The 24,499-nt window shown below is 49.9% G+C and overlaps 1 protein-coding gene across 8 annotated transcripts in view; it reads right to left on the reverse strand.

Moving 5' to 3' along the window:
* The window catches only part of BCOR (BCL6 corepressor), an 87,741-nt gene that overhangs the window by 45,654 nt on the left and 17,588 nt on the right, over positions 1-24,499 (reverse strand). For 6 of the 8 annotated variants that reach the window (XM_081199231.1, XM_081199233.1, XM_081199234.1 and 3 more), the window contains exon 2: positions 1,239-1,369. In XM_081199231.1, the coding sequence (XP_081055357.1) occupies positions 1,239-1,324 (86 nt within the window). In that variant the 5' untranslated portion in view covers positions 1,325-1,369. Of the gene's footprint in view, positions 1-1,238; positions 1,370-4,363; positions 4,445-7,561; positions 7,712-24,499 lie in introns of those variants that run through there. The other 2 variants (XM_081199232.1, XM_081199230.1) reach the window with 2 other exon arrangements.

The following is a 24,499-nucleotide window of genomic DNA, read 5'->3' on the forward strand; positions in this document are numbered from 1 at the left end:
TAGCAGCGTAGCAGCTCAGGGACTTGTTATCACAGAAAACACAGATAAAAGAATGCACCTCGGTGCCAACTTTCAAATCCCAGGGACACAATTGCTGACATACAGCAGAAGGGAAGTTTCATCATTACCCAGAAGGATATTTAAGTGGTGGCACTATCAATTTTTAAAGTAAAAGCAACACCCACATTTTTGCCCTGTTTCCAGCTATTATTGTTACAACCCACACCTACTAGAATAGCCACAGGATGCAATTGGATAGAAACAGAACAATAGCATTTTGCTCATGTGCACCTCCTTCCTTTGACATTTGATAACAATATACACAGCCATGGCATTCCCCCTCAGTGTCTCGGAACTCATAATTTTCATGTGCTGTTTTCAAACTATCTGAGAAAGTTATTAAATGACCCGATGGTGTCCTGATTTTATTTTCTATAGGGCACAACTCTGACCAAAAGTACTTGCAAACACAAGCAGTGTGCTTGCTTCATTTTAATAATTAGAAGTAAAAAATTATAGCGTTGTCCACTATTTTGTAAAGACTCTTTAAAAAACTGTATTTGGTGTGCTTTTACAAGGCCCCAATCCAGAGAAAGTTAGCCTTGCTTTGTCTCATTGCAGCGAATGTGGCTTAGATTAATCATGACTAACTTGCCCCATTCATTTCAATGAAGAATGACGAATGGTTTCTGAACTGGGGCCAAACTCTGACCTTTGTGCTAGTTTGTGGAAAGTTATAGAAATATCTAATTGCTGGGCAAATTATCTTAAGTTGCAGGCCACGTAATGTGCACCAATTAAAATTAAAAACCTGAATCCATGTTGTTCTTGTCTTTTTCACAAATATAAAATAATAAACTTACAGGGACAACCTTAAGCACGCATGCCATGAAATAAGTTTCATTAAAAATCACAGATGTTTGCTTTCCGGTAAATACACTGAAGATTGGGAGAGAATGTATGTAATATATGTGAGGAAGAGGTGACTTTGGGAGCTAATCTTTTATAAGCCCCCTTCTGGTTTCCTGAGCAACACTGATTGTTAAAACAGTACACGAAGGGAGAGTCTGCGCCCATAACATCTCTCTTCTCCAACTCTTGTCTCATAAAAAAGCTCTCCATGAGTTATCTCCATGCAAGCTATTAAAAAAAGCTATACGCTAAGACAAATTAACGCTGAAACCCCCTTCTCCAGAAACACCACGTGGTTTAACTTTCCCGAAACTTAAAATATTTACCTCTCTTCGTTAATCCCACACATGCGGACTCTCTCATTGCTCATCCAGCTATGAACGTTGCCATACAGGGGAGTTGCAGAAAGCATGACTTCACCTTAAAACAGAGGCTTTTCTTCACACGTGTGTATAATCTAATTGGTGGGAAAGAAAAAAAAGAAGTTGAGAAGATTGACCGGGGAGGAAGGGCAGACATCATAGTGGAATCACCGGTCTCCCTTGAGATAATTAACAAGGAATATAGGCTTGGTACAAGGTCGTGAGCAGCCAGAGTTAAAACACATGTAACAAAAAGTAGGAAGTTGAGGGAATGCACTGGTCAGAAACGCTATAAATCGAACGTTGTGCGGGACGGGGGAAGAATGCTACTCCCATTGAGTTTAATTCGAAATAAAAACAATTACACACCCATCAGCAAAGCAGACCTTACTTGTAATGAAGCCAGAGATATTTGCTTGATACTCAAGCAAAATACATCTCAGGAATTCATGGTGCACACAGACAAGCAAATGAAAACCAACTGGGACATTATAGTGTTTAGTTACCACACTACTGATTAAAATTGCTTAAGGTGGCATACAAAAAAATAAGAGACTTTTGCAAAAACAAAAACACACACACACAACAATATACCCATAAAACTTAGTAAGGAAACAGGACCAGCAAAAACCCACCCAAAAGAAAATGCTTTTGCATCCTATTGATTTCACAGAGTCTAGTGCATTGTTGTGGTGAGACTGTCTGAGTGGGAAACCTGGGTTCCAATCCCCACTTGGCCATGAAGCTCACTGAGTGACCTTGGGCACTCACTTTCTTATCTCACCCTAACCTATCTCACAGGGAGAGAGAGAACCATGCATATACCACCTTGAGCTCCTTGGGGGGAAAGGTAGGAAATAAATGCAATAAATAAATAAATTCACTGGGAGTGTTGTGCATCTGCGTAACTTCTACAGGATGTAAGAGTACTCGACTTTGGCGGCATAATTCTGTCTGTGTGTGTTTAACCCTTCGTAAACAGCAATATATCATTTGCATTGATACAGACACCAGTGGATTTTCTTTTCCACGTGTAGCTCAACCAGTGTGTGTGATCCAGCGGCAATTGCGACACCCCCATCCCTCTGAAATCAATGGTACCTAGTGTCACTAAATATACTTCCTAAGCCTGATTGTCCCCATTATGTTGAAGTAACTTTTAGTGAAACTTTAAATCCAAATAATGGGGGAAATCCAACCAAAATTAAGCAGGACAAATTCCCACAGGTTTTCATTTATTCACAAAGCAGGGCTCAACATTGGCGGGATCTTACCCAGTGCACAAAAGAACTTGGTTGTGTTTGAAGAGATAACTTTAGCAAGGAGGAAATCCAAATATGAAAACACAGCCTGGGAGTGGGAACAGGGCCAGACTGAAGGCACAGAGTGATATCCTAACATTCACTTTTTTAAAAAAGCAAAAAAGCAAGGTGTCAAATGTCAGTTTCCACTTCAAATGAAGTTTCTATCTCTGAAAACAAGCTGAAGTAGAATGCCAGAGACAAACAAGAGCTGCTATTTTTAACAGGGCAACCATTTTCCTAGAAGTTCGTCTCCCAGCCCAGAAAAGGGTTAAGGGGAAAGAGAAAAAACATTAAGTAGGTTGGTGAGATCCCCAGCCCTTGATTTGATTAAGTAACCCAACCCTGGTGGCTTCCACCATTGGAGCTGCTGCTGTTGTTGCGCCGCCGCTGCTTTGAGTGCTTTCAGTAATTCAATGACGCCTGCTCACTCCAGGGAAAGAAATCATTAGCGGGCTCACTGGAGAAGCATTAGCAGTCCGAAAGGATCGGCGCTGCGTGCAGCAGGGAAGGCAGGTGAAAGGCAACCGGATTTTCGCGTCCAGCAACAGAAGGGCCTCGCCTGCCTTTCTTCCCTCCCGAACGCGCCATCTCCGCCCGCATTAAATTCTAGTTTGCTGCATGAGTGAAGTGTCAGGACAAGCTGCGTTTTATTAACACGATTATCGCGGCGCGTGATTTATTCCAGTGCCGGATTTTAATTGCTCTTTGGAGGTTCAGTCGTTTCTTTTGACTGAGCTTCAGCCTGCATCCCGCTGTTAAATGCTGGGTTAATAAGTAGGGGGAGCCTTTAATGCACAGGATACCCCTTCAGCTCTTCCTCTCACCAAAAAGGAGGGAGGGGAGGGGAAAGTGCGCGCAGGCACAAAATGCCTCGCCAAGGGGAGGAACGGCGAACGCGGGACGCGCTGCGCTAAATTGCTTTTCTGCAGAGAAGCGAGGCTTCCCGGGCTTTTTTGGGTTTTTAAACGGAGACGTACTAGGGTGCAATCCTTAACGTAGCTACCACCGAGGAAGTCGCCCTGCACAAATCGGGACCCATTTCTAAGCAAAACGCGTTTAGGATCGCGCGGAACGGATGGAGACGTTAACCTGTGTATTCCTAATAAGGGGCCATCCTACACACGGTTAATAACTTGGGGATACAGCACCACTCAAACTAATTCACTATCCAATATAAGTACGTATGCGATTAGGATCGGGCTCTACTGCTTCAGCCCTTCAACCCCCGTGGCTCAACCAAGCCCAGTGGGATTACCCGAGAGTAAACGGTGGAGGAGCCCTGGGGTCTGGTCGGACCTATCCACGCAGAGGCCAGTGGAGAGCGCCACGCACGCACGCACGCCTCGCAGTTTAAAAGCCCCCGTGCTCCAAAACAGACGAATTAACCCTTAAAACCGGAGCGGAGGCAAAACCTAGGTTGCGTTTGCGCACAAATGCTCCACCCACGATCAGAGGACATCCGTATAAGCGCCAAGGAAAGCCCTGTGTTCTCTCAAGCATTTCATGAGCCCTTCTTGTTCCCCCTCCCAGCTCCTTGAAGAAGCCTTTTGTGCAGATCCCCACGCGCGGAACATATTTTACTGAAATGGCACCGTCCCCTCCCTCCCTCCGCAGCAGCTAGCTTGCAAGAGCTGACCCCAATTGCTGTCAAGGAAGAGGAACTGGTCCCTTCTCCTCTCCTTCCTTCTCCTCGCACCCCCCCCACCGCCCCAGTAAAGGCTAGGACGAAATATCGCCCTATCATTCAAAAGTTGTTGTTCCAGGGGAAAGACGGGTTTTGCTGACCAGATTTAGTGTTTTCCAGATGCACGGCTCGTAATGTTTTCGAATGGAACAGCCGCAGCCTGGAGAGTGATTGAGAGTTTTACATACGGTTAGTAGCCGCCCAGAGCGCTGCCTCATCTGTAAGGAATGGAGGGGACACAAAGTCCAAAGAGATAGGGCTGTCTGCACGGAGGGAGGGGACGCCGCTCCCTCTCCCCTTTCCCCCACCCCTTTTCTGAAAAGCAGGAGACATGCCCGGGAGCCTAATCTTGCTTTTTATAGGCTGGAACTGAGCTAAGGCTCTGGGTTTCCTCGCGGGGAAATGTATCGTTGGTTGCCATCGGCTGGTGCTCCTGAGATCTGCAAAAGTCGACCCCAATAGCGCTATCTGAGTCGACCCCAGGTACTTGGGGCGCTGTGTGGGGAAGGGGAGCCGATGGCTTCCAAAGGCAGATATGCAAACGAAGCTACGCCCTGAATGCAAAGGTTTCCTAAACTGGGAAGAGAGGAAGGTCAAAGGCAAATTGCCAAATAATCGGCCCAGATTATGATAGCTCCCCAAACGCTACAGTGCATATTTAAAAATAAAACAACAAAACAAGGAGAAAAAGAAAACTATGTTGCCTTCTGCTGCAAGACAACCATCTCTCTTTGCTAGTCCACGCCGCGAAACTCGCCCCGGGCAAAGGTGTTTGCACAGAAGGGGCCCAGAGCGAGGCTGGGATTGCTTAAGGTCTGCCGCGGAGCTTTTGCAACAGAAGAAGTTGCCAAATTCCCCTTTGGAGCGTCGCCGCTGCATCCCAGCGACACGAGGCGAAAGGGAGACGGGATCCGCGGGCTGGGAGAGAAAGGCCTTTTCGGAGGCCCGAAGAAGAGTTGCAGCAGCCGGGAGCGCGCAGCGCCTGAGCCGGTTCTGTGCAAAAAGTACAACCGAGCGCGCGCGATCCCTTCCCGGGAGGTGGGCGAGATGTTTGCTCGTTTCTGCTCGTTTTCAGGGTCGCGCTTCCCAGCGCATACATACGTTGTTTATAATCACCGCCGCCCTGATGAACTTTTTGTGAACTGTTTAAAAGTGGAGGTCTGTTGAACAAACAGCGGCGCCACTGCCAGCCATAATTTCATTGCAACAAGCAACAGACTTTTAACCCTTCGGGCTCCAGGAGGAGACGTTGCTGGCAAAGCAGCAGCCCTCTCTGCTTTGTGGCTGTGAGCCTGGAAGGTTACATATAAGCAACCACTCCGCTTACGGAGCAATGGATCCACAGCTCAGTTAAACCCGAGCAATTTGGATCTACGGTCCAGAGCAGGCTTCACCCGCAAGTCCCAGTGAAATCAAAGAAATGTGCTCAAGGCTGCAGTCCTACCCACTACTCGTTTACCCGGGAGTAATCCCCAGTAACGCATTGGGACTAGAGTAGACATGCACTGGTTTACCCTGTAACTACCCAAACCTTCCTTTACCCTCTTACCTTAAGGTAAATCCCAAGACTAAAACAAGGATGGAGGACCGGAAGCCCACTCTCCTTAGGCCGCACCCCACTGGCCCTGCCCCCACAAACCCTTCGGAGCGCTTTTGTCTGGTTTTAATGTGTCCCGAAGATAATGCCTCTTCGCTTGCCTTGACGCACGTTATAGAGAAATAGAACACAGAAACCTTTTGACTCTTGCGCGGTTAGAATGTAGGCTACCGTAACATCCATGGAGCCACCGCCGCCACCTTTTGCCTCTGGCCTCGCCCACTGCCGGCCCCGAAAGGCTCCTTCAGGTGGGACCCTCAGGCTGAAAAGGAGTGCCCCCCCCGCATCGAAATCAAGACAGACCCAAGTCCCGCTTGTCTATAGCGAGGCCTAGTCCCCAGAAAGTGCGCGCAGAATCGGGGCTGTTCAGGACTGGGTGTTAGCTCTAGGTATTAATCGCCTGCCTTGACCATGCTAATAAAAGGCGACATATATAATGCATAGTGTAAATTAAAATGCACAAGCGTCTGAGAAAGTCACGCTGAGAGACATTGTCAAAGAAGTGGGGTTTGGGCATAACGAGGGCGGGTAGGCCGCGGCTGTTAAAGTTTGTTCGTGTTTATTGCGATTATTTCCCACCCACCCCCAAAAAAATCAGTACATTGAATTAGTGTGTATGCTTTAGCTGAGATTCCGGCTACACTAGAGAGTTGGAGTTGGACTAAAGACCGCAGTTTTAGCTAATTCGTCCTGAAAATTAAATAAACCACCTCCCTGGCTGTTTCTCCGCCTCCGTGGAGCGATTCAGGGCTTGGCACTTTGCTTTTCCGAGTCCCCGCAAGTCTCCTACCTTCGGGAATCTCCCCGTTATGTAACACTCTTTTGCTTTATACATAGAAGAGGGGGACGTAAGGAAGGAGACAACAGAAAATAACAGAACTTCATATATCTCACGATTTCCCCCCCCCCCCGCAAAAAAAAACTTGATTAAAAGCTCTCTCCTCGGTGCCTCCCCCTCCCGCATGCTACTTTGGAGAGCACCCCCCCTCCACCTCGTTTATATACTGCTAGCTGGGCGCCAGCACCTCGGCCAGAGTTGCTAGAAGCTGCCATAGCTGCAGCTTCCGACCGTACCAGCCCGCGACGGAAAGCAAAACCTCCTCCCCGGGGTGGGGATCGCGCCGCGCCTCCTGCCGAGCGAGGCGAGCTCGCTGGCTGCGCGAGAATGTGACCTAAGGCGGCAGCAGCAGCAGCAGGCAGGCTCCGAGCGCCAAAGAGGCCACGCGGAATTTCCTCCCCGGAGGTGTCCGGCTGACAAATCCGTCAAGCTCGCCTGGGAGGAAAAGGGGGGAGCTGCATGGCGGGGGTTTCGCTGCAAAACCTGCTCGGTGTCCGCAGCCGAGAGGAGCCTCCTCTCCCCCGCCCCCCTCAAGCTGCTGCGCTCATGTTACAGAGCAGACTCGAAAGGAAAAGAAAAAAGCGGCCCCGGCGCTCGGCGTGTCTGGCTGAACACCCAGTTCTCCGGGCACCACTGGCAGCCGCCGCAACTCCACATCATTGGGTGGGAGGCAAATGCATTCACGCAGCGCCCTGCTTGGCTGTTGGATCCTCCTCTGCCCTCCCCGTTCTCGTTCTCTCTCTCTTCAAAAAGGGAACCGCTTGCATCGCCCTCGCAACGGCAACAGACTCTTGGCAGCCACTGGAGGCGGGCGCAGGAGCAAACTTTTGCTCGCACGCTCCTGCCTTCGCAAACTCAACAAACCTGGTGCCCGCGGCCAGGGGAAGCAGCCGCAGCGCTTTGCGCTTCGCCTCACCGGGAAGGAGGGTCCGGAAAAACCATGCCGAGAGCGTTGATGGCCTCTCTTTCTCGCCCTCTTTCCCGCCATTCAAGGTGGCGAAGTAGCCTTTCTTGCCAACCAGGGCACGAAAAGGGGTGCAAGGAGGAAAAATAACCAAGCGAGTAAGCCCCAGCCGGGCTCCAGCGAGCCAGGAAGGAGAGCGAATGCCGCGAGCGCACACGAGTTCCCTGTTGGCGCCTTTCCTCTTTCCACCTCCTGCTCCTTTTGGCAGCCGGCCACTTTCCACTGCATAAACCACAGGCCCGCCGTCAGCTGCACGGCAGGCGGGTCGGAGCCGTAGAGCAAGCGGACGTGGATGGCGAATGTCAGGGGGGAATGGCGCTAACCCAGCGGGGCTTTCGCGTTAATCAGAGAAGGCCCTCCTCTGTAATCAAAACAAGACCATACATAGTTTGCCCATCTCTAGCTCCCTGCCCGTTTCAGGTCTCCCCTAAACAAGCTGCAGAGCATCTGATGGGGAGGCAGCCTTTTCTCCTATATTTCAATAACGACACGACGTACACTTAGCCTATTCATGAGCCTGCACATGTACTCAAAGCCTGAACTCGGGGGCAACTACACGCTTTCTGGCTCTACATTACTGGAAATGTATTTATTGCATTTATATATCTTTTCCAAGGAGGTCAAGGTGGCAAACGTTCCCCAATTTTAGCCGCACATCAATCGCGCGAGGTAAGATCAAAGGAAAGGGCAGAGCGTGTCAAGGTCACTCAGGGAGCATCTTGGTCTGCACCAAGCACTACACTGTCCTGGCTTCCGTTTAAGTCAAACCACCTTTTCTTCCATTTACAATTTCGAATTGGCCCAGCCCTTCCTATCTTATGTCTGAACCAAGCCCCGCTGTGTTAAACGGGCCTCGCCCCACGGTATTACAACTGTAACCTTAAGATATTAGTGCAGTTTGCTATTTTAAACAAGGCTGCACACTTGTGTGCACACTTGTGCACACTTGCCTCGGAGTAAGCCCCCTTGAACACAGAAGAATTTATGAATAAGCATGCACGGGGTCGTGCAAAATACGGTGGCATAAATTGGAACACGCCGTTGCGCAGAGGTGGCGGGAAGCTACGTTGTACCAGAGAGCTTGAAGCACGATTGTTAAGCAAAGTAGGAAAGAGCAAACTAAGTATCCACGGCTGGGAGGAAGGCGGCTGACCTTTAGCCTGGACGTGTGGCATTTTGTCTGGCCACAAAGCTAAGCACAATGTGCCTGCGACATCTCCAACCCGATTTTCTCATGTGCGTAACGGAGGCGCGCAGAACGATGCCCAAGTTTGCCCAAGCAGCGCGCGGAAAAAGAGAAGAACGGGTCGGGTGGCTATTTCAGGGGCTTTTAAACTTCCTCTTTCTTATGTCTGCGCACGTTCCTCGGGAGGCTTCCTGCGCCGTCACGTGCGCCTTCGCGATCCGGACTTTTTTCTCATGTAAACAAAGCGCTGTGTAGGCATTACGGGGCGGCCGCGATCGATTGGGCACAGGCAACGGCATCCGGAATGGGGGATTCCGGACTCGAGACTCAGATAAAACGGGACGGGAAGAGAAGAGAGAGAGAGAGAGAGAGAGAGAGAGAGAGAGAGAGAGAGAGAGAGAGAGAACGATCTTTCCCCATCTCCTGTTTTCCCTTGGCTTTTGTAAGGAGCAGGAGCTCCAACCCTCGGGGAAAGGAGCCGTGTGCATTGCAAAAGTGAGGGGTCGAGAGCAGGAGGAAGAGGGGAAGCGAGGACTCCACAACCCCAGCCAACTGCTGTGTAGCCGCAGGAAAGGAAAGGACTTTCCTGCCGTTTGCCAGGGAGACCCTGCTTCGAAGGGAGAGAGTGGCTTCAGACAGCCTTTGCCTTCGTTTCCCTGGAAGATCGGGGTTCAAAGGGGGCGGTGCACAGACCGGCAGCGCATCCAAAAACCTCTGGCAGCAGCCGGTCGTTTCCTCCACCGCCGTGCGCAAGGCTTCGGACCGCAGCAGCCTCCTTTGCACATCAACCGCGAAGCAAAGCGCAGTGACTTCGACTCTTTACCGCCATTTGCCAGGAAAACTTGTGAATAAGTGATGTTTGGGGACGGGGAAGGGCGGGGAGGGGAGAGGAGGACGGCGGAAGGCCGTCAATAAGGGAAAGGTAAAATGGCTGGCGAGCCTTCAAATAACCCTGCCCGCCGTCTCTGTCTCTCTCTCTCTCTCTCTCTCTCACTCTCTCTCTCTCTCACACACACACGTCGTCTCTTGCCAACGTTTTCTGCGCGGTGGAGAAATAGCGCCCCCGCTTCTCCTAGTACGAGAGCCGGGGGAAGCTGTGGGGCCCGTTTGTTCCACCCAAATGAACTCGGAGGTGGGGGAGGTGGAGCGGCCACGCGGGGGGGGGAATATTGGGGTGTCGTCGTGCGCCTTAATAATCTGGTCCCTCGTGAAATAGCCCAGGCACACGGGACGTTGCAGGAAGCAGAAACGAAGGCAACAAAACAGAATGAAGGCGAGAGAAGTATTTCTCTCGCGACCTCGCGTCTCTCCCCCGCCCCCCGCCGTTTGATCCGAGAAAGTCCCCGAATTGACTTGTGCCATTAAGGCCCAGTTCCCGCACTACGTACACGGCGAAAAGCACCTTCGCCTCGGGCGTCGATGTGGGGGTCTCACCCCGTCCCATGGGGTCCCCTCCTCCACCCTTCGGAGAGGATTATAGACTCGGCAGCACCGAGGCGAAGGGCGCTCGCCTGGCCTGTACGGAGCGCAGGCACCTCCTCGCGCTGCCGCCTCCTGCAACTCTCCTTCGCTCTTTCAGCCAGACCGAATGAGTCATCCCAACCCGTTTCGTCTTTGAGATCCCCGACCGGCCGCGCCATTTTAGGCGCGCGCACAGACACGGGCTCGGTTTCCGCTGCTGCTGCTGCTTGGAGAGACAACAAGCAGGCGGTGACAGAGGCGGAGGAGGGGCGGCGGCGGCGGCAGCAGCAACGGGCCACAGGAAAGGAGAAGGGCCTCCGTGGAGCCTACCCGCTTGGCACTCAATGGGTCTTTCAGGTACCTAAGCGGACGCCGCCTCCCTGGGTATCAGCCAAGCGAGAGCGGGGGAAAACGCAGGCAAGGCCCCGTCGGCGCCTGCGGCCCATTAACCCCTCGCACGCCCCCCAGCCCGGACAGCAGGCAAGCTGGCTGGCTTGCAAAGACAGAAGGAAGAGGTTCCTCCCAGCCCAGTTTTGGTCTCACAAGGGTGTGCTAAGAATGCAGGTTAGGGAGGGAGTAAGCTGAAAGAAATTATTTTTTAAAAAAACAAAACCGTATTTGTTAATAGGAAAGTTTAAGAAGGAAAACCAACACAAGTATCCAGCTATGTGCGTGACTAGTACACATAAACAAACCAGCCCAGACCCAAGGTCGGTTGCTGTGAAGACCAGGATGAAATGGTAAACCCGCTTGGTCCACACCCTCTTGCTTTTTAAGCCCCACGGTCTACAGCAGCGCGCGTGCACGGGGGAGGCCTCGCACACCCACAGCCGAGTTTCTCCCCCCCCCCCTTCGTGATGAATGCGCTCCCCGCCCTCTCTCTTTCCCCTTGCCTGCCCCGCTTGGGCCGGCGCTGCCCTTTGTGGCTTTTTCGGCCCGGCGGCCGCGCTGCGAGAGCCCAAAGAGGTCGGCGTCGGCCCCCGTATTCACCGGGGAAACGAGCAGATATTGATCACGGGCGAGTTGATTTTGCTTAATTGTGGCTGACAGTGCCTGTGGTTTCCTCATTTACGGAGCAACAGCATCGAGGGTCTGATTGATTGGGAGCGCAGCGCCTCCCACTCCCCGCTCTCCCTCCCGGCAGACACACACACAGGGGGGGGGGGCGGAGCGAGCAGCCACCTCCGAGAGGAGCCTGTGTGAAGGCGAGTCCCTCGGGAGGGGAAGGAGCAGCTTCTCATTATTCAGCAAATGGCCGGCGCGCCGGCAGCTAGAGATGCAGCTTGGTTGGTTCGCTGTCGAGCGCTCGGGCGAGCTTAAGTAGCCTTAAATCCTCCCGCTCCCCCCGCAGGACCGTCTGCCTGCTTTTGCCTGCGTCGTCGGCCCCTTCGCCTCCACCGCCGCCTCCTCCTCCTCTTCGCCCGCCAGCAGATTGGTCCGCGAGTTAAGCGCTCGCGAATGGAGAGCTTTTAACAGGGCGGGGGGTTGCAATCCTTGTCGCCTAAGCGCTCGCTCAGTCGAAGTCCCCACGCCGAGGTGGCGAGCTCGTCCCCCGCAAACTTAACTCAGGAGCAACCTCGCTCTCCTTTCAATGAAATGACGCCATAGCAAAGCAGCTTAAGGCGCAATCCAGCGCTCACAAGCCCCGGTTGAAATTAATTGCTAAAGAACAGCAGCCGTTCCCTGCGCAGCTTTGTCAGCCAGGCTTGCGCAGGAGACCTTCCCGTTGGCTTGCGCCCTTAGCCATCTTCCTGCGGAGAAGCAGCGAAAATCCAAACCACCAGCACCATCACACTTCGTCTGTACAACTCCTACCAGTAAGGAGTTTTGGTGCCAGCGCTTTCTGGAAAATGTGCATTAAACGTGCCTTTTAAAATAAAGATGAGCGCAGCAGACTTAAATGTCAGAAAAGGAGCTGTGTGGCAACCATCTGCAAGCCGCTTGATCCAGGATGACTTCACAATTGCCCTGCGACCCTTTTTATATCTACTCAGAAGTAAACCTCGTTGAGCTGAATGGGGCTTACTCACAGGTGAGCGCGCATAAGATTGCCGCCTTAAATGTGAAATCTGGGCCCAGTCCCTAAACCTGCCTATCAGTTGCAGGAGGGTTTCTTCCACGAATCATGTTCTCCAATCCAGATTTCCCTACATTAGCATTTCTAGCTAACTGTCCCATCCCAAGTGCTTTCCGCTCCTTTAACTTTTTTTAGCCCCCCCTAAAGTGCATTCCTGCACCCCCGGGGTGGGTTCCATCGTAAAGCAAATGAGCACAGGATTGCCAGCGGTCCAAGGCTCACCCAGAGGAAGACACAGAATACACAGCGACACCTTCTTCCAGGTAAACATACATAGGCTGGAGCCGAAAGACAATTTATGCGAAGACGACTAGGGCTTGGGCATCACTCATAGGAACAAAGGCTTATCATGAACCAGACCATGGGCCTATCTTGCTCATATTGTCTGCACTGACCGGCAGCAGCTCTCCAGGGTTTCAGGAAGGCCTACCTGGAGACGCCAGGGATTGAAGCAGGGACTTTCTGCATGCAAGGCAGATGCTCTACCACTCAGCCAGGGACTCCCCAAGTCCAAACAGGGCCGCTGGTGGGGATAGGAAGCGCTCCTCAGTTCTAACTGTACATCGCCTAGCACCCTAAGGAAAAACCCTCCAGTCTCCCAGAGGCATCTTCAGCAGAATCTATTCCGCCTTTACTGAAAGCATCGTACGTGTCCTCAAGCAGCAAGCAGCGATCTAGACGAATCCTCCGGTTTTAATATCCCAGCAATGCGCAGGGCAAGAACCGGCCCAGGGAGCACAGAGCAGGGCCTCGCGGACAAAGTTTCACGGCGCAGCTGGGATTCCTCCTCTGGCTGCGAAGCTGCGCGCCCCCTCGGCCTTCCTCGGAAGGCTTAAGGACCCCGGCGCAGCCTGCCTTGCCATCTTGAAGTCGTCGGCTCCGAAACGGGAGGGAGGCGAGGGGGGCTGAGCGCGGAAGCAACTGCGCTGCAGATGGGCGGCTATGAATTTTTGCTGCTGCTTCGAGCCTTAATTACTGGCTCTTGATCCGTGGGACTACGACACGACACCGCCAAGGTTAAAATGCCCGGAACAGCTCTGAGCAGATGTGAGCGAGTTGGCAGACGCGCAAATGAGGTCTGCCTCCAAGCACGATAACAAGTGACTAATACATTGCATATCGCTGAAAGAAAATTATTTTCCTCTCATTTGCATTAGCTCTCTCTCTCCCCCCTTTAAGACCAAAATAAAAAGCCAACAACAGCACCACCACTCGCGCGCCCCGCTCAGAGGCAGCAGTCTAATCCGGGGGGGGGGAGAGAAAGATGCTGGGTGACTTTTAGAAATTTGTGGAAGCAGGAAAAGATTTGCCAGTGTTTTGGCAAGGCAGCCGTGTTTATCTTTCCGCCTTTGCTCCAAGGCAAAAGTAGTTTCGCAAGCAACATTCCTGCAGAAAATGGCAGACGTCACGTTAGAGCTCGATTTATTGCTCTGGCGCTTAATGAATGACTGCTGGGGGTATCTTCCACCCAGAGTGCCTCGTGCACAGAAACTGGAGAGTGACAGATATGCCGCATGAGAGTGACGAGGAATGAAATTCGATGTACAGTTGCCAGTTGCCCTGAAACAAGCCGGCTTTGCCCAAAACAGAAATTCTATTCACAAACCAGAAGTGCTCGGATTGAAGACGATCGGCGCCACAATCCAAAACAAAATAGAATTATCCTTATTCCCAGGTTTTATATGACTTGCCTCTCCGCTGCATGCATGTTAATTCCGAAGCAAGTCCCACAGTGCTGAATGGAGCTCATTCGCTTCCAAGCAGGGTTAGAACTGTATCACTAATGGCTTTCCGCTGAAATCAAAATGACATATTTCTAAGCTGTTAAGGGGGGGGGACCCATTTCAGACAGGCTGACCCCTCACTTTAGCGAGACTAATCATCTCGGTACTAAACCAGTTTATTAAACAGATCCCATTGAAATCAATTGATGTGAATCGTACTGGGATCACAGGTTCCTCAAAAAGCATTGAAAGATTTAACTGCCAAGTGTAAATCTACTTTCCTGTATACTCGCAATCAATTTGAAAACACTAGGACATTTCCACACAATATTTTACAAGTTTTCTTTTCTTTTTTCTTTTTCCCACATCTTTAATTCAAATATAAGACCTAAACAGGCTACAATGCCTGTTCATTTTAAACATGGATCTTTTTCTCTCTTTGTCACACTTTAAGTGTTTTTGCAGCCATAGTGTATCAGTAGTGCAAGAGAATACTCAGAATTATATTTCATGTTGTGTGCATGCGCCCTTATAGGTCTTTCCCAGATGCACTCAAATGGCACAAGTGAGATGGAAAAAACATATTGAAAGCTGCTTCAGCTTCGCTTTATGATGTGTGGGAATTCAGACACACTTTTGTACTTCCAGATTAATGTGTGAAACAGGAAATTGCACGAGTGAGATGCACAGGCAACGTATGTGGGGGGGGGGGTTCATGCATTCCATGCAAGGAGAAATTGGGTGTATTCTTCACATATTACACCAAAGCATTAAAAGCCCACTTTGCCATCATGTCTCTAGCCCAGTGTTTCCCAACCTTTTTTGGGCAAAGGCACACTTGTTTGATGAAAAAAATCTCGAGGCACACCACCATTACAGCCCCGTGACGTCAGCGCGCAGCGTCACGCCGGGAGGGACGCACGAAAGTGTAAGTTTCAATTTTTTTCCCTCCCCCTTGCCGGGGAACCTCCAAGCTTTGGGGGTGGGGGGGGGAGGAGGCAGCAAAGCGAGGCAGGAAGGAGAGCGCGGCTTGGCTGGGTGAGCTTTGGCAGGGGCAGGGAATGAGAGCCGCGAGGCGGGCGCTGCGGACGGAGGCGCTGCCCGCCGAGCTCGCAGGCAGCCAGGCAGGCAGACGGCGAGAGCCCCGCGCTGGGCGGCCTCTCCTCGCCGCCGCCGCCCCGCCTCCCTCCAGGCAACATCTCGCGGCACACCAGGCAACATCTCGCGGCACACTAGTGTGCCGCGGAACAGTGGTTGGGAAACACTGCTCTAGCCATTCTGGGTCATTAGCAATAAGGCGCTGATGCACTTTCCAAGGTGGGAAAGCTGTATAAGCTACTAATTGGCTATATTGATATAGTTGATATACAAAGAAGTGCTCGTTCCATTACCTACATAAGGAAGCGTCAAATTTCTGTAGCAGAATGATTCCCACCTAATCTGAAAAGTTTATGAAGAGGAGTGAAGCTACCTCACTCTGCTAGGGGGACAGGAAGGCTGTGGCAAAGCAGAGTGCTTCTTGCGCATGTGTGATCAAAGAGCCACTCTGGATAACAGGTTTCACTCCCACTGAGCCAAAGCAAAGTCTAGGAACCATGTCAATGTGATGCAAGTAAAGTCCAGGCCACAGTCCCTAACTACATTTACCTGTAAGTAAGCCCCATTAAATTCAATAGGATTTACTGCAGAGTAGACAAGGTTAGAATTGCACATTGCTAAATTTCATAGAACTGTAGAGTTGGAAGGGACCACGAGGATCATCTAGTCCAACCCCCTGCAAGACAGGAATCCTTTGCCCAACCTGGGACTTGAACCCACAACCCTGAAATTAAGATTCTCATGCTATACAACTGAGCTATCCCTCAGGGTTTTGTTCTGTTTACTGTTATGCAAATGTTGGTCACATTGAAATAAGCATTGTGTAACCACCATTTTTGAGGTCAGTATGCCTCAGTATATCAGTTTCTGCTATTAAACGTATAGCCTGCTTTCATGCTTCCCATAGTATCTGGTGGACCAGTCTGAGAAAAGGATGCTGTGCCACATGGGCCATGCCCCGGATTCAGCACTCATTTTCTTATTAAACCTGACTCTCAATCAAGAGAATCAGGAGCAGGATCACACAAACAGGATGTTGTTGCCCCTAACAAAATTGGTGTACCTCAGTCATTGACATTATTGTTTATGTAAAAGCAGGGAAAAACCTGCAAACAAAGCATCATGAGATAGATTCCTTTTGCTGCAAAAGTAGTTTTGCTCCACGTTTTAACACTTAGACATTGTGAGAATAGCAGCCTAGTTTTCTCAGAATAGATTCAGTTTATTTCGGAACTTGATCGTACAATATTTAAAAACAATGGAAGGTTAACAGATTTGTTCAATAAATACAATGGAAATTTCCTCACATTACAAACTAATCTAACTCTGTTTTGAATTACCATGCAAACCAGAACACACAAAACACACTGTGTGTAGCCCTGATCTTCTATTTCTCTCACTCACACACACATACATGCACACCAAACCTTATCTTTCTTCTCCTAGGAAAGCCAGGCAGTTTTGACTCAGTCCTCAGTAAAAAGCAGTTTTCTCCCACTATGTGCAAAAGGTATGCCTATCTTGAACTCCTCTATCACTTTTTAAATACAAATTTGATTATTTCAGAGTGATTAGAACGCAGTATATTCATGGATTTCACTTGTATGCTTAGGATCACAGCCCTAGAACTCACCCATCTTGGACGAGCTTTCCTTGGTATTTTTTATGTTCTGGTTTCAAACAAAGCCATACTCATTTAGCAAGGGGTGTGACTGCATACTGGAGCTGGTCTTGTGTGAGGTGAAATACTCTTTAATCCTGAAAGAATGTGAAAATTTACTTCCCACTTGCCTCCCACAATTTAATTCTCCCCTTAATAAACCCATTTGGAAAGATCAAATGTGAGATCTGCCTAAAATTGTGCCGTTTATACTTGGTTTTAGTCCCGAATTATGAAAAGGGTTTCATTTGAACCAGGAATTTCCCTTTCAGTGCCTGCATATATAAATTGCATTGACATTGCTAATTGTGCCTGATATTGCAAATTGTGCCTTGGTATCTGCTGGTAAAGGAGAAGATCCCAGACATGCCATCTCTTATTCCGGAAGGAGATACTGGAATAGGTTGGTTCCTACCCAGGGTGGGACAAAAACAGCTTCAGTGCTTAAATTCAGATAGGACTCTCCAGGGCAGAAACCTAGTGGCATTGACATCTGGAGCCAGAATCTGGCGAGAGTCATTTTTCTTTGCATCTGCAAGCTGGCTAGGGACTACAGTTAGCATACACAGAGTGCACCTGGAATGAAAAGTGAGGCTTTTGGATCAGAGAGTTTGGCTACTACAATTCCTGAGCATTGGCAGACTATGCACTGGAGGCATGTGAAAGCTGAAAGCATTGGGGTATTAGTACACAAGTCACTACCTACAGTTCTGCCTTCAAACCATTTCCTCTAGAATTTTAAAGAACATTTCTATCCTGCTTTTCCATTATAGAGTGTCCAAGGCACTATATAACTTAAGATCCACAGTCAAAATAAAAAAATTCCTTCCAGTAGCACCTTAAAGACCAACTACTGTAAGTTAGTTCTTGGTATGAGCTTTCGTGTGCAAGCACACTTCTTCAGATACACTGGATGTTAACACCTGGATTTCTTCCTAATGAACCAATATGGTTATCTATCATGCATGTATAAATGAACTTACTCTAAAATCTATGGCTTGAGTATTGCAGCAAAAATATCAAGAAATCTGTGATCATCCAGTCCTGCTAATATGTCCCTCTCTGAATTCAGTTTGAGACACCTAGACTGCAATAGTCACAATTTGTGAGTTAGAAGGTGGAGCACAACTATTTCCACAACAGAATGAATCCTGCCTAAGTGCCAAACATGCCATGCTCACTGGCAGGAGGACAAGCAGAGCCTCCCCCAGAGATCTTAAGGCACAAGTTGGCAGGTGTTAGCGAAGGTGCTTTGGCAAGTACTTGTAATAAATCATACAAGTTTAACAAAAGCACTTAATACTGAACTATTTAGACTGTCTTGAACAACTTTCCAGTATCCTTGAAGGACAGGGGCCTTCTCTGTGGTAGCTCCCAGATTATGAAACACTCCCTCCCTGTAAAGTTGCATATGTCTCCCGTGTTGGCATCATTTTGCTGACAGTTAAAAATATACCCTTCGGGGCTGGGTGACAAGGGTTGGCAGTCTATTATTCCTTGCCTGCTGTGTTGTGAACCTAAACTGTTTTGAGTATTTTTATATAGAAAATATATGGAGGTGGGGGGAGGGTGCCGAGCAGAAAGCAAAAACACTTCCTTTACTATGTGTATGTGTCCATGGGCTCCTATTGGAAGGAGGACAGGGTAAAAAATATAACAGATTGGGGGGGGGGGAGAGAAAATATTGTGGGATGCGTTATTACTAGAGCAGTCAAGTACAACATTTTCTTGTTGCCTAGAATGGACACACAGCGGAATGTGACTCCAGACAGGGAGGACTTCCTGTCATACCTTCTCTGGAGCTTCTTCCCCCTGTGTGTGACCCTAGCTGACCAGATAAAAGGGCAAGCCACGCAACCATCTCTCTCTTGCTCTCTTGGACCCTCGCTGTCCTGGCTCTTATCCAGCACGCAGCTCAACCGTCAAATAGGATGGAGCCCAAAAGCAGAAAGTCTGAGATGTAGCTCAGACTTCTTTTCACTGCAGCCACAAGATAAAACCTGCCTTCAGATTACTGCTGTGAACTGAATGTGAGTAAAACTTTATTCTTACTTTTAAAGAAGACTGTGTTGTGTTATTCTTATTTTAAGAGGGAAATCAAGGGGAAACTTACCAGGAACAATCCAAACTGGACAAGCCAGGCTGGATTGCTTAATTAAAGGATTATAACGAATCATCAACCTGCTTCCAATAAGTTGCAAAGGAAATGTGCTCTGCTGTACTCGCTAGTGTGAGTGAGGAGGGATAATATTCAAACAATATATCCTCTCCTACCTTCCTTAACATTCCCACAAATATGAAAGATTATGTGCCATTTTTAAACGTAGTGAAACAAACAGGGATCAACTGTATCCTCAGGACAATTATCCTGGAGAATAGCCCAATGGGCTTCAAGGAGAGAATCCTGAACTAAGCCATTTGTAGACTGGAGATTGTATGTACAAAAGTAACTGAAGCTGTGGTCCTGAAAACACCTGCAAGATTTTACATCTTCAGATTTTTTTCTTAGATGCAAGTGGAACGTGTCCTTTGGTAGGCCCCCTCTTCTGTCAGTGGGCCCATGTGGGTTTATCTGGCTGTGGTGGGCAAGGCACCAAGGAGAAGCACTGTGTCTAGCTCTGTCTTAATTTTCCACAATTGCCTGTAACAATGCTAGGTAGGAACTATTATCATAAAAGAATAGCTAGATCCAGCTCCCTGGCACTGCTTTGAATGCAAGGCCGGGTGTGGGTGTGTGCGTGCAAGGGGCAGGCATCAGCAGAGGACCCTGCCAGGTACTTGGATCCTAGCAACTCCCAAGGATGTGGTTGGGGAAGGGCCATAGTTTAGTGATGAGATGTATGCTTTGCATACCCAGGTATGTCCAGGTAGGACTGGGAGATCCCTGACTGAAAGAGAGCAGCTGCAAATCTCTGTAGCCAGTGCAGATCTAGATTTACCCAAGGTCATATTCAGTATAAGGTAGCTTCCTATGTGCTTGTGCCATCCACATCTGGAAGAGACTGCAATCCTTACTTCCTAAAGAACAGTGTTCCTCCCTGGCTTCAGGTAGGTGTTCCAGGACACTGTGTACTCCATGCATGATTATCTAGCCCAGGGGTTCCCAAAGTGTGGTCTGCAGGTTTCATTCAGGTGAGCTGCAGCATGCCCACATTAAATATTCATAATGATTTTTTACTGATATTTTTTATTGCTTCTTTTATTTCTTATGTTGTAATTTATTGTATTACAGTCTGAGTTCTATGGAATGTGAGTTGTAATATAATAAAATAGAGTATAAGAAATAAAAGAAGCAATTAAAAGGCAATTAAACATCATACAGCTCCTAACATGGCACAATACAACAGCTACAAAAGGCAGAATGGTAAAGACCATTAACAATTTTCAAGAGGTCCATGGTCCAGGTGGGATTTGGGAACCAAATATCTAGTCTAGCGTAAGAGCAGGCCAGTTGTTGTTTTTTAGGTGAATAAACCTTTCAAAAGAGTGAATTCACAGGTGCGTGTTCTCAACTACATGACCTCAGTATCAAGTGTTGACAGCCATCACAATTAGAATCATAGAATTTTAAAACTGGAAGGTACCCCAAGGGTCGTGTAGTCCAACCTCCTCCAATGCAGGAAGAGGACACACAGCACTTCCTTGGGGTTCCAGGATGGATGCTTTTCAAAGGCGCAGGCTCACACATTTCAGCTGAGGCATGAGATAGGCAGAAGTGTGTGTGCATGTGTGAATCAACCCTCAGCTAAGCTGCTTACATTCTGTAACATCCTCGCCGGGCGCATACATCCTTTCCCTACTTTCAGAGGAATATTATGCAGTTGGGGACACGTGTGCTAAATAAATATTGCAGGTCGTCCCCCTCCTCTAACTGGCCCCAAAAAGCTCATTCCTCCCAGTAGCACTGGGAGGTGTTGTTCTTTCAGCTCAGCTTTGTGGTTCCTGCAAAACCACCAGACACACTTACAAAGGAGTAAGGGCCATTGCACCCCGCAAGACTTGGATTTCCAAACAGGCTGGTTGGGGACTGCGCCGCGAGATATTCAAAGGGGGAGGGGAGAAAGAGAGGCGGGCCTCAAACCCCCATCCCAGGAAATCGATGAGGAAGATGATGCTGGGCTGGATTTCTTGTGTTTAATATTTGTTTTGTTTTTCCCTCGGGCATGCTCGCTACTTTCTTTACTAGGGCCCGGGGCGAAACCGTTGTCCCCTGTCGCCGCGCCGCCCCCTTTAGTTCTCTCTCCCTCGCCATAGAGAGAGCTTTGTGTAAAAGCCGAAGAGGCGCTGGCTGCTCGCGCTCCAACAGCTGTCACATTATTTGCACTAGCTGTAAACAGCCTTCGCCCCCCCCTCCGCCTTTCTCCCTCCCTCCCCACACCACATAGTTAAATCCAGACTAACAATCCACAGTTAGAGATCAAACCAACAACAGCAGCATTGTGTCTGCCCTTCCTTGCTCTAGCATCACTCCTGCAGCTGGTTTACTCGAAACAAGGAGCCCCCCTCTCCCCTCCCTACCCCCCGCCTCCCCCCAGGCCAGGGAACTATTTGTATCAGCCAGTCCCTCACTCTCGCGAACTCTCCTTGGGCAATAAATGGGGTCTTTTAAAAAGTAAGCTTTCCTCCGCCACCCCCGTCCTCTTTTTGCTCTTTTTTGACGCGTCTGTCTCTCTCTCTCTCTCTCTCTCTCTCTCTCTCTCTCTCTCTCTCTCTCTCTCTCTCTCATTTCCTCCCCAAGTCGCCCTCTCCCCGAAGGACCAGGTCAGAGCTGGAGTCCTCTTCTGCTCGCCTCGAGTCCAGCTGCAGTAGCTTAACGCGCCCCCCGCCCGCCCGTGCCTTTGCCCGGGTCTCGCTCATTGTGGCTCTTAGAAGCTTTAATGCCTCTCGTTCCGCAGGAGAAATTCCTCAGCTGGCTGCATTTGCAAGCGCGGGCGTCGGTGGGGGGGGGGGGCGCCGAGCAGAGAGCAGAGACTGTTGCTTTCTTGCCGTCCTGCTTTTAACAGTTTCTTTCCCTCGTGGTCCTTAAGAGACGCCCCCCGTCGCCGCTGCCCCCCCCCCGCCCCCAGCGCTTCTCATCAGCTCCCCAGAAGCTACAGGCCCCGGACAGTGACGTGGACCCGATTATTTGCACTGAGTGACACGAAGAGACGCCGTGTCACTCAAGCGAGAGGGACGCGGAGGGAGGGGGTGGTGGTTTGAAATCCTCTTTTTTCCAGCGCCTGCCGCACCCGGCGCCCGCTAGCTGAAGCGAGCACTTGCAGGCCGGTTTTCTGCTCCCCGCACCAGCTGAGGCCCAAATACTCGAGTCGTAGCTGTCTGCAGAAAGAACGAGCTGCCAGAAAGGGCGCCCGGGGGGTTATTCTGATGCTGGGATTCCCAGCCTGGGAAACTTCCACCCAGTAGAAGAGATAGGGGTTACTGGGTCGGTGATTGCGGGGGCGAAGAAAGGGGTAGAACCATAGAAGTGTAGAGTTGGAAGGGACCCTGAGGGTCATCTAGTCCAACCCCCAATGCAGGACTATGTAGCTCTCCCATATGAAGGTAGGGCATCCACATTAGCGTAGGCGCAGCTCATGGCTACCCATGACCTTGCCTAGGTACCACCTTCTGGCTTGTCCCAGTTCAAATGAAAGGAGGCCTCGCTCATCTCTTATTCTCACGTCCCACGCCCACTAACCGCTCGACAATATCCAAGTTGACTCGGTCCTAAATCCCTGTGTTCAGTTAGGATTTACTCTCAAGGCAAGTGCATATAATATTCCCCCTGTTAGAGCGACCTAGACCCACTGGATATTGCTCCCGGACATATTTGCTGCTGCTGCTGCTGCTGCTGCTGCTGCTGATACTCCGCTATGGTTTTGGCCATGCCCCGGGCAAAATAACGGAGGTGGGAGATCTTATGCCGCGTGACAGGAGCAGCCTCAGTGAGGCCTGCCATATTTTCTTGGACTACAATTCCCATCAACCCTAGTCATTGTATCCAGTGGCTAGGGATTATGGGAGCTGTAGTCCCTGCCGAAGGTGATGCCGGCGAGTGCCCCCCCCCCTCTCTCTCACACACACACACGTGTCCTCCTAGGCACCCTATATGTACTCATTGAGCAATTGAACTATTTGCCTATCCTTAAAAATAAAAAACCCTGCTGCGTAAAATACAGCTCTTGTATGCCAAAGTCCTCAGGAGCCGGAGGAACAGCTGCTTAGGTGTCCTGATCTTTTGGGCAAATAGCTGAGAAGGAAGCTGCTTTGGTCTCTCTGGGCCAGCGGGCAATTTGCCACCAACTACTTGTTCAAAGCCCAGGCGACCCTCACCGCGGAACAAACACACAGCCTTTTACATGGGAAAGAGACCCCGGTCCAGCCTGCGGCTTTCCTCCTCTCGAGTAGCTGGCCTTTAGGTTCAGCGCAATTCATCTCGATTATGACGGGGAGACCAGGTGGCTGGAGCTGTGCAGGCCGAGTCTCAGCTGCGGTCTCCAAGAGTGCAGCTTTGGGAGGCACCAACAGCCGCGAAAATTAACTCTTGACCCTAAACACATTTACATGGCAGCCGGCCCTGCTCAAGTCAAGAAGGCTGGCTGGCTCCAGCGTGCAAATGCAGTTAACTCTGCAAAGGGAGTAAATCTCGTGGTTGTACCTCCGTAGACCCCTGGCAACTGACAAACAGGCCTGTGTCATAAGCAACCTCTCAAGACCGTTTCTTTTTGTTTTCCATTTCGCCCCCTTTTTATTACTACTGTTTTTATAAAAATAATTTTCTAAAAAAACTCCCGAAAATACAGTTGAAAAACTAGGATACGAAAGAGGCGCGGGGAAACTAAAGCGGTTGCGAAGGGAGGAAATTGGCGGTGCATTTCCTTACTTGCCAACTCCTAAATTTTATTAAACCATTGGGGCTTACTCCTAAAGTGTGTCAGAGATGGCAGCCTAAGCGTCTTGCTTTCACCTTAGAAACTGTAACAGCCTAACCCGATGCAAGATTACCCGCCGGAAGCAAAACGCACAAGAGTCCTTAAATGGGCTTTCCCCCCACGTTAACTGCGCATGGGGTCGCAAACGTATACCGCAAGACTTCTCTGGAAATAAGTCCCATTTAACTTACTTCCGAGTAACCACGCATTGGATTGGGCTGCCGGCGCGGCAAAGGATTGTTTGTGCCTTCTTCGCTGCCACAGAAAAGCAGGGAACTTGCTCCACTGCAAGCCGAAACCCCAGGCGGCATCTCACCCCAACCAAGGCAAACCAGTAAGCTCGAGGGAACTTACTTCCGAGGGAGAAGACATAGGATCGGCCTGCGCGGGTCTTTGGATCTGGGGCTCTGCCTGTGCTCGAGACAGCGGGAGGCGCAGACTCCAGCTCTAGCTACTAAAGGTTAAAAGGTTTCGCTAGCGCAGCTCCTGTGTCTCCGACAGACGAGCCGCTGCCTCCGCAGCACCCAACTTCCGAGCCAAATTCTCCCGGGCGAGCGATTCCAAGCATCCGCGTCTTTGTAGCCCTGCTGTGGTCAGTTACAACCGGTGCCTCAGCCGAGCTGGCAATTTATTTGCTTGCCGCTGTACAAAGTGGGGGGGGGGCGGGTGGAGAGAGGAGGGAGAAAGAGAAAACCATTGCTAACAAAATAATGTCAGCAAA

This window comes from Podarcis bocagei, assembly GCF_964188305.1.
Source record: "Podarcis bocagei genome assembly, chromosome: 6".
In the NCBI taxonomy this organism is placed as follows: domain Eukaryota; kingdom Metazoa; phylum Chordata; class Lepidosauria; order Squamata; family Lacertidae; genus Podarcis; species Podarcis bocagei.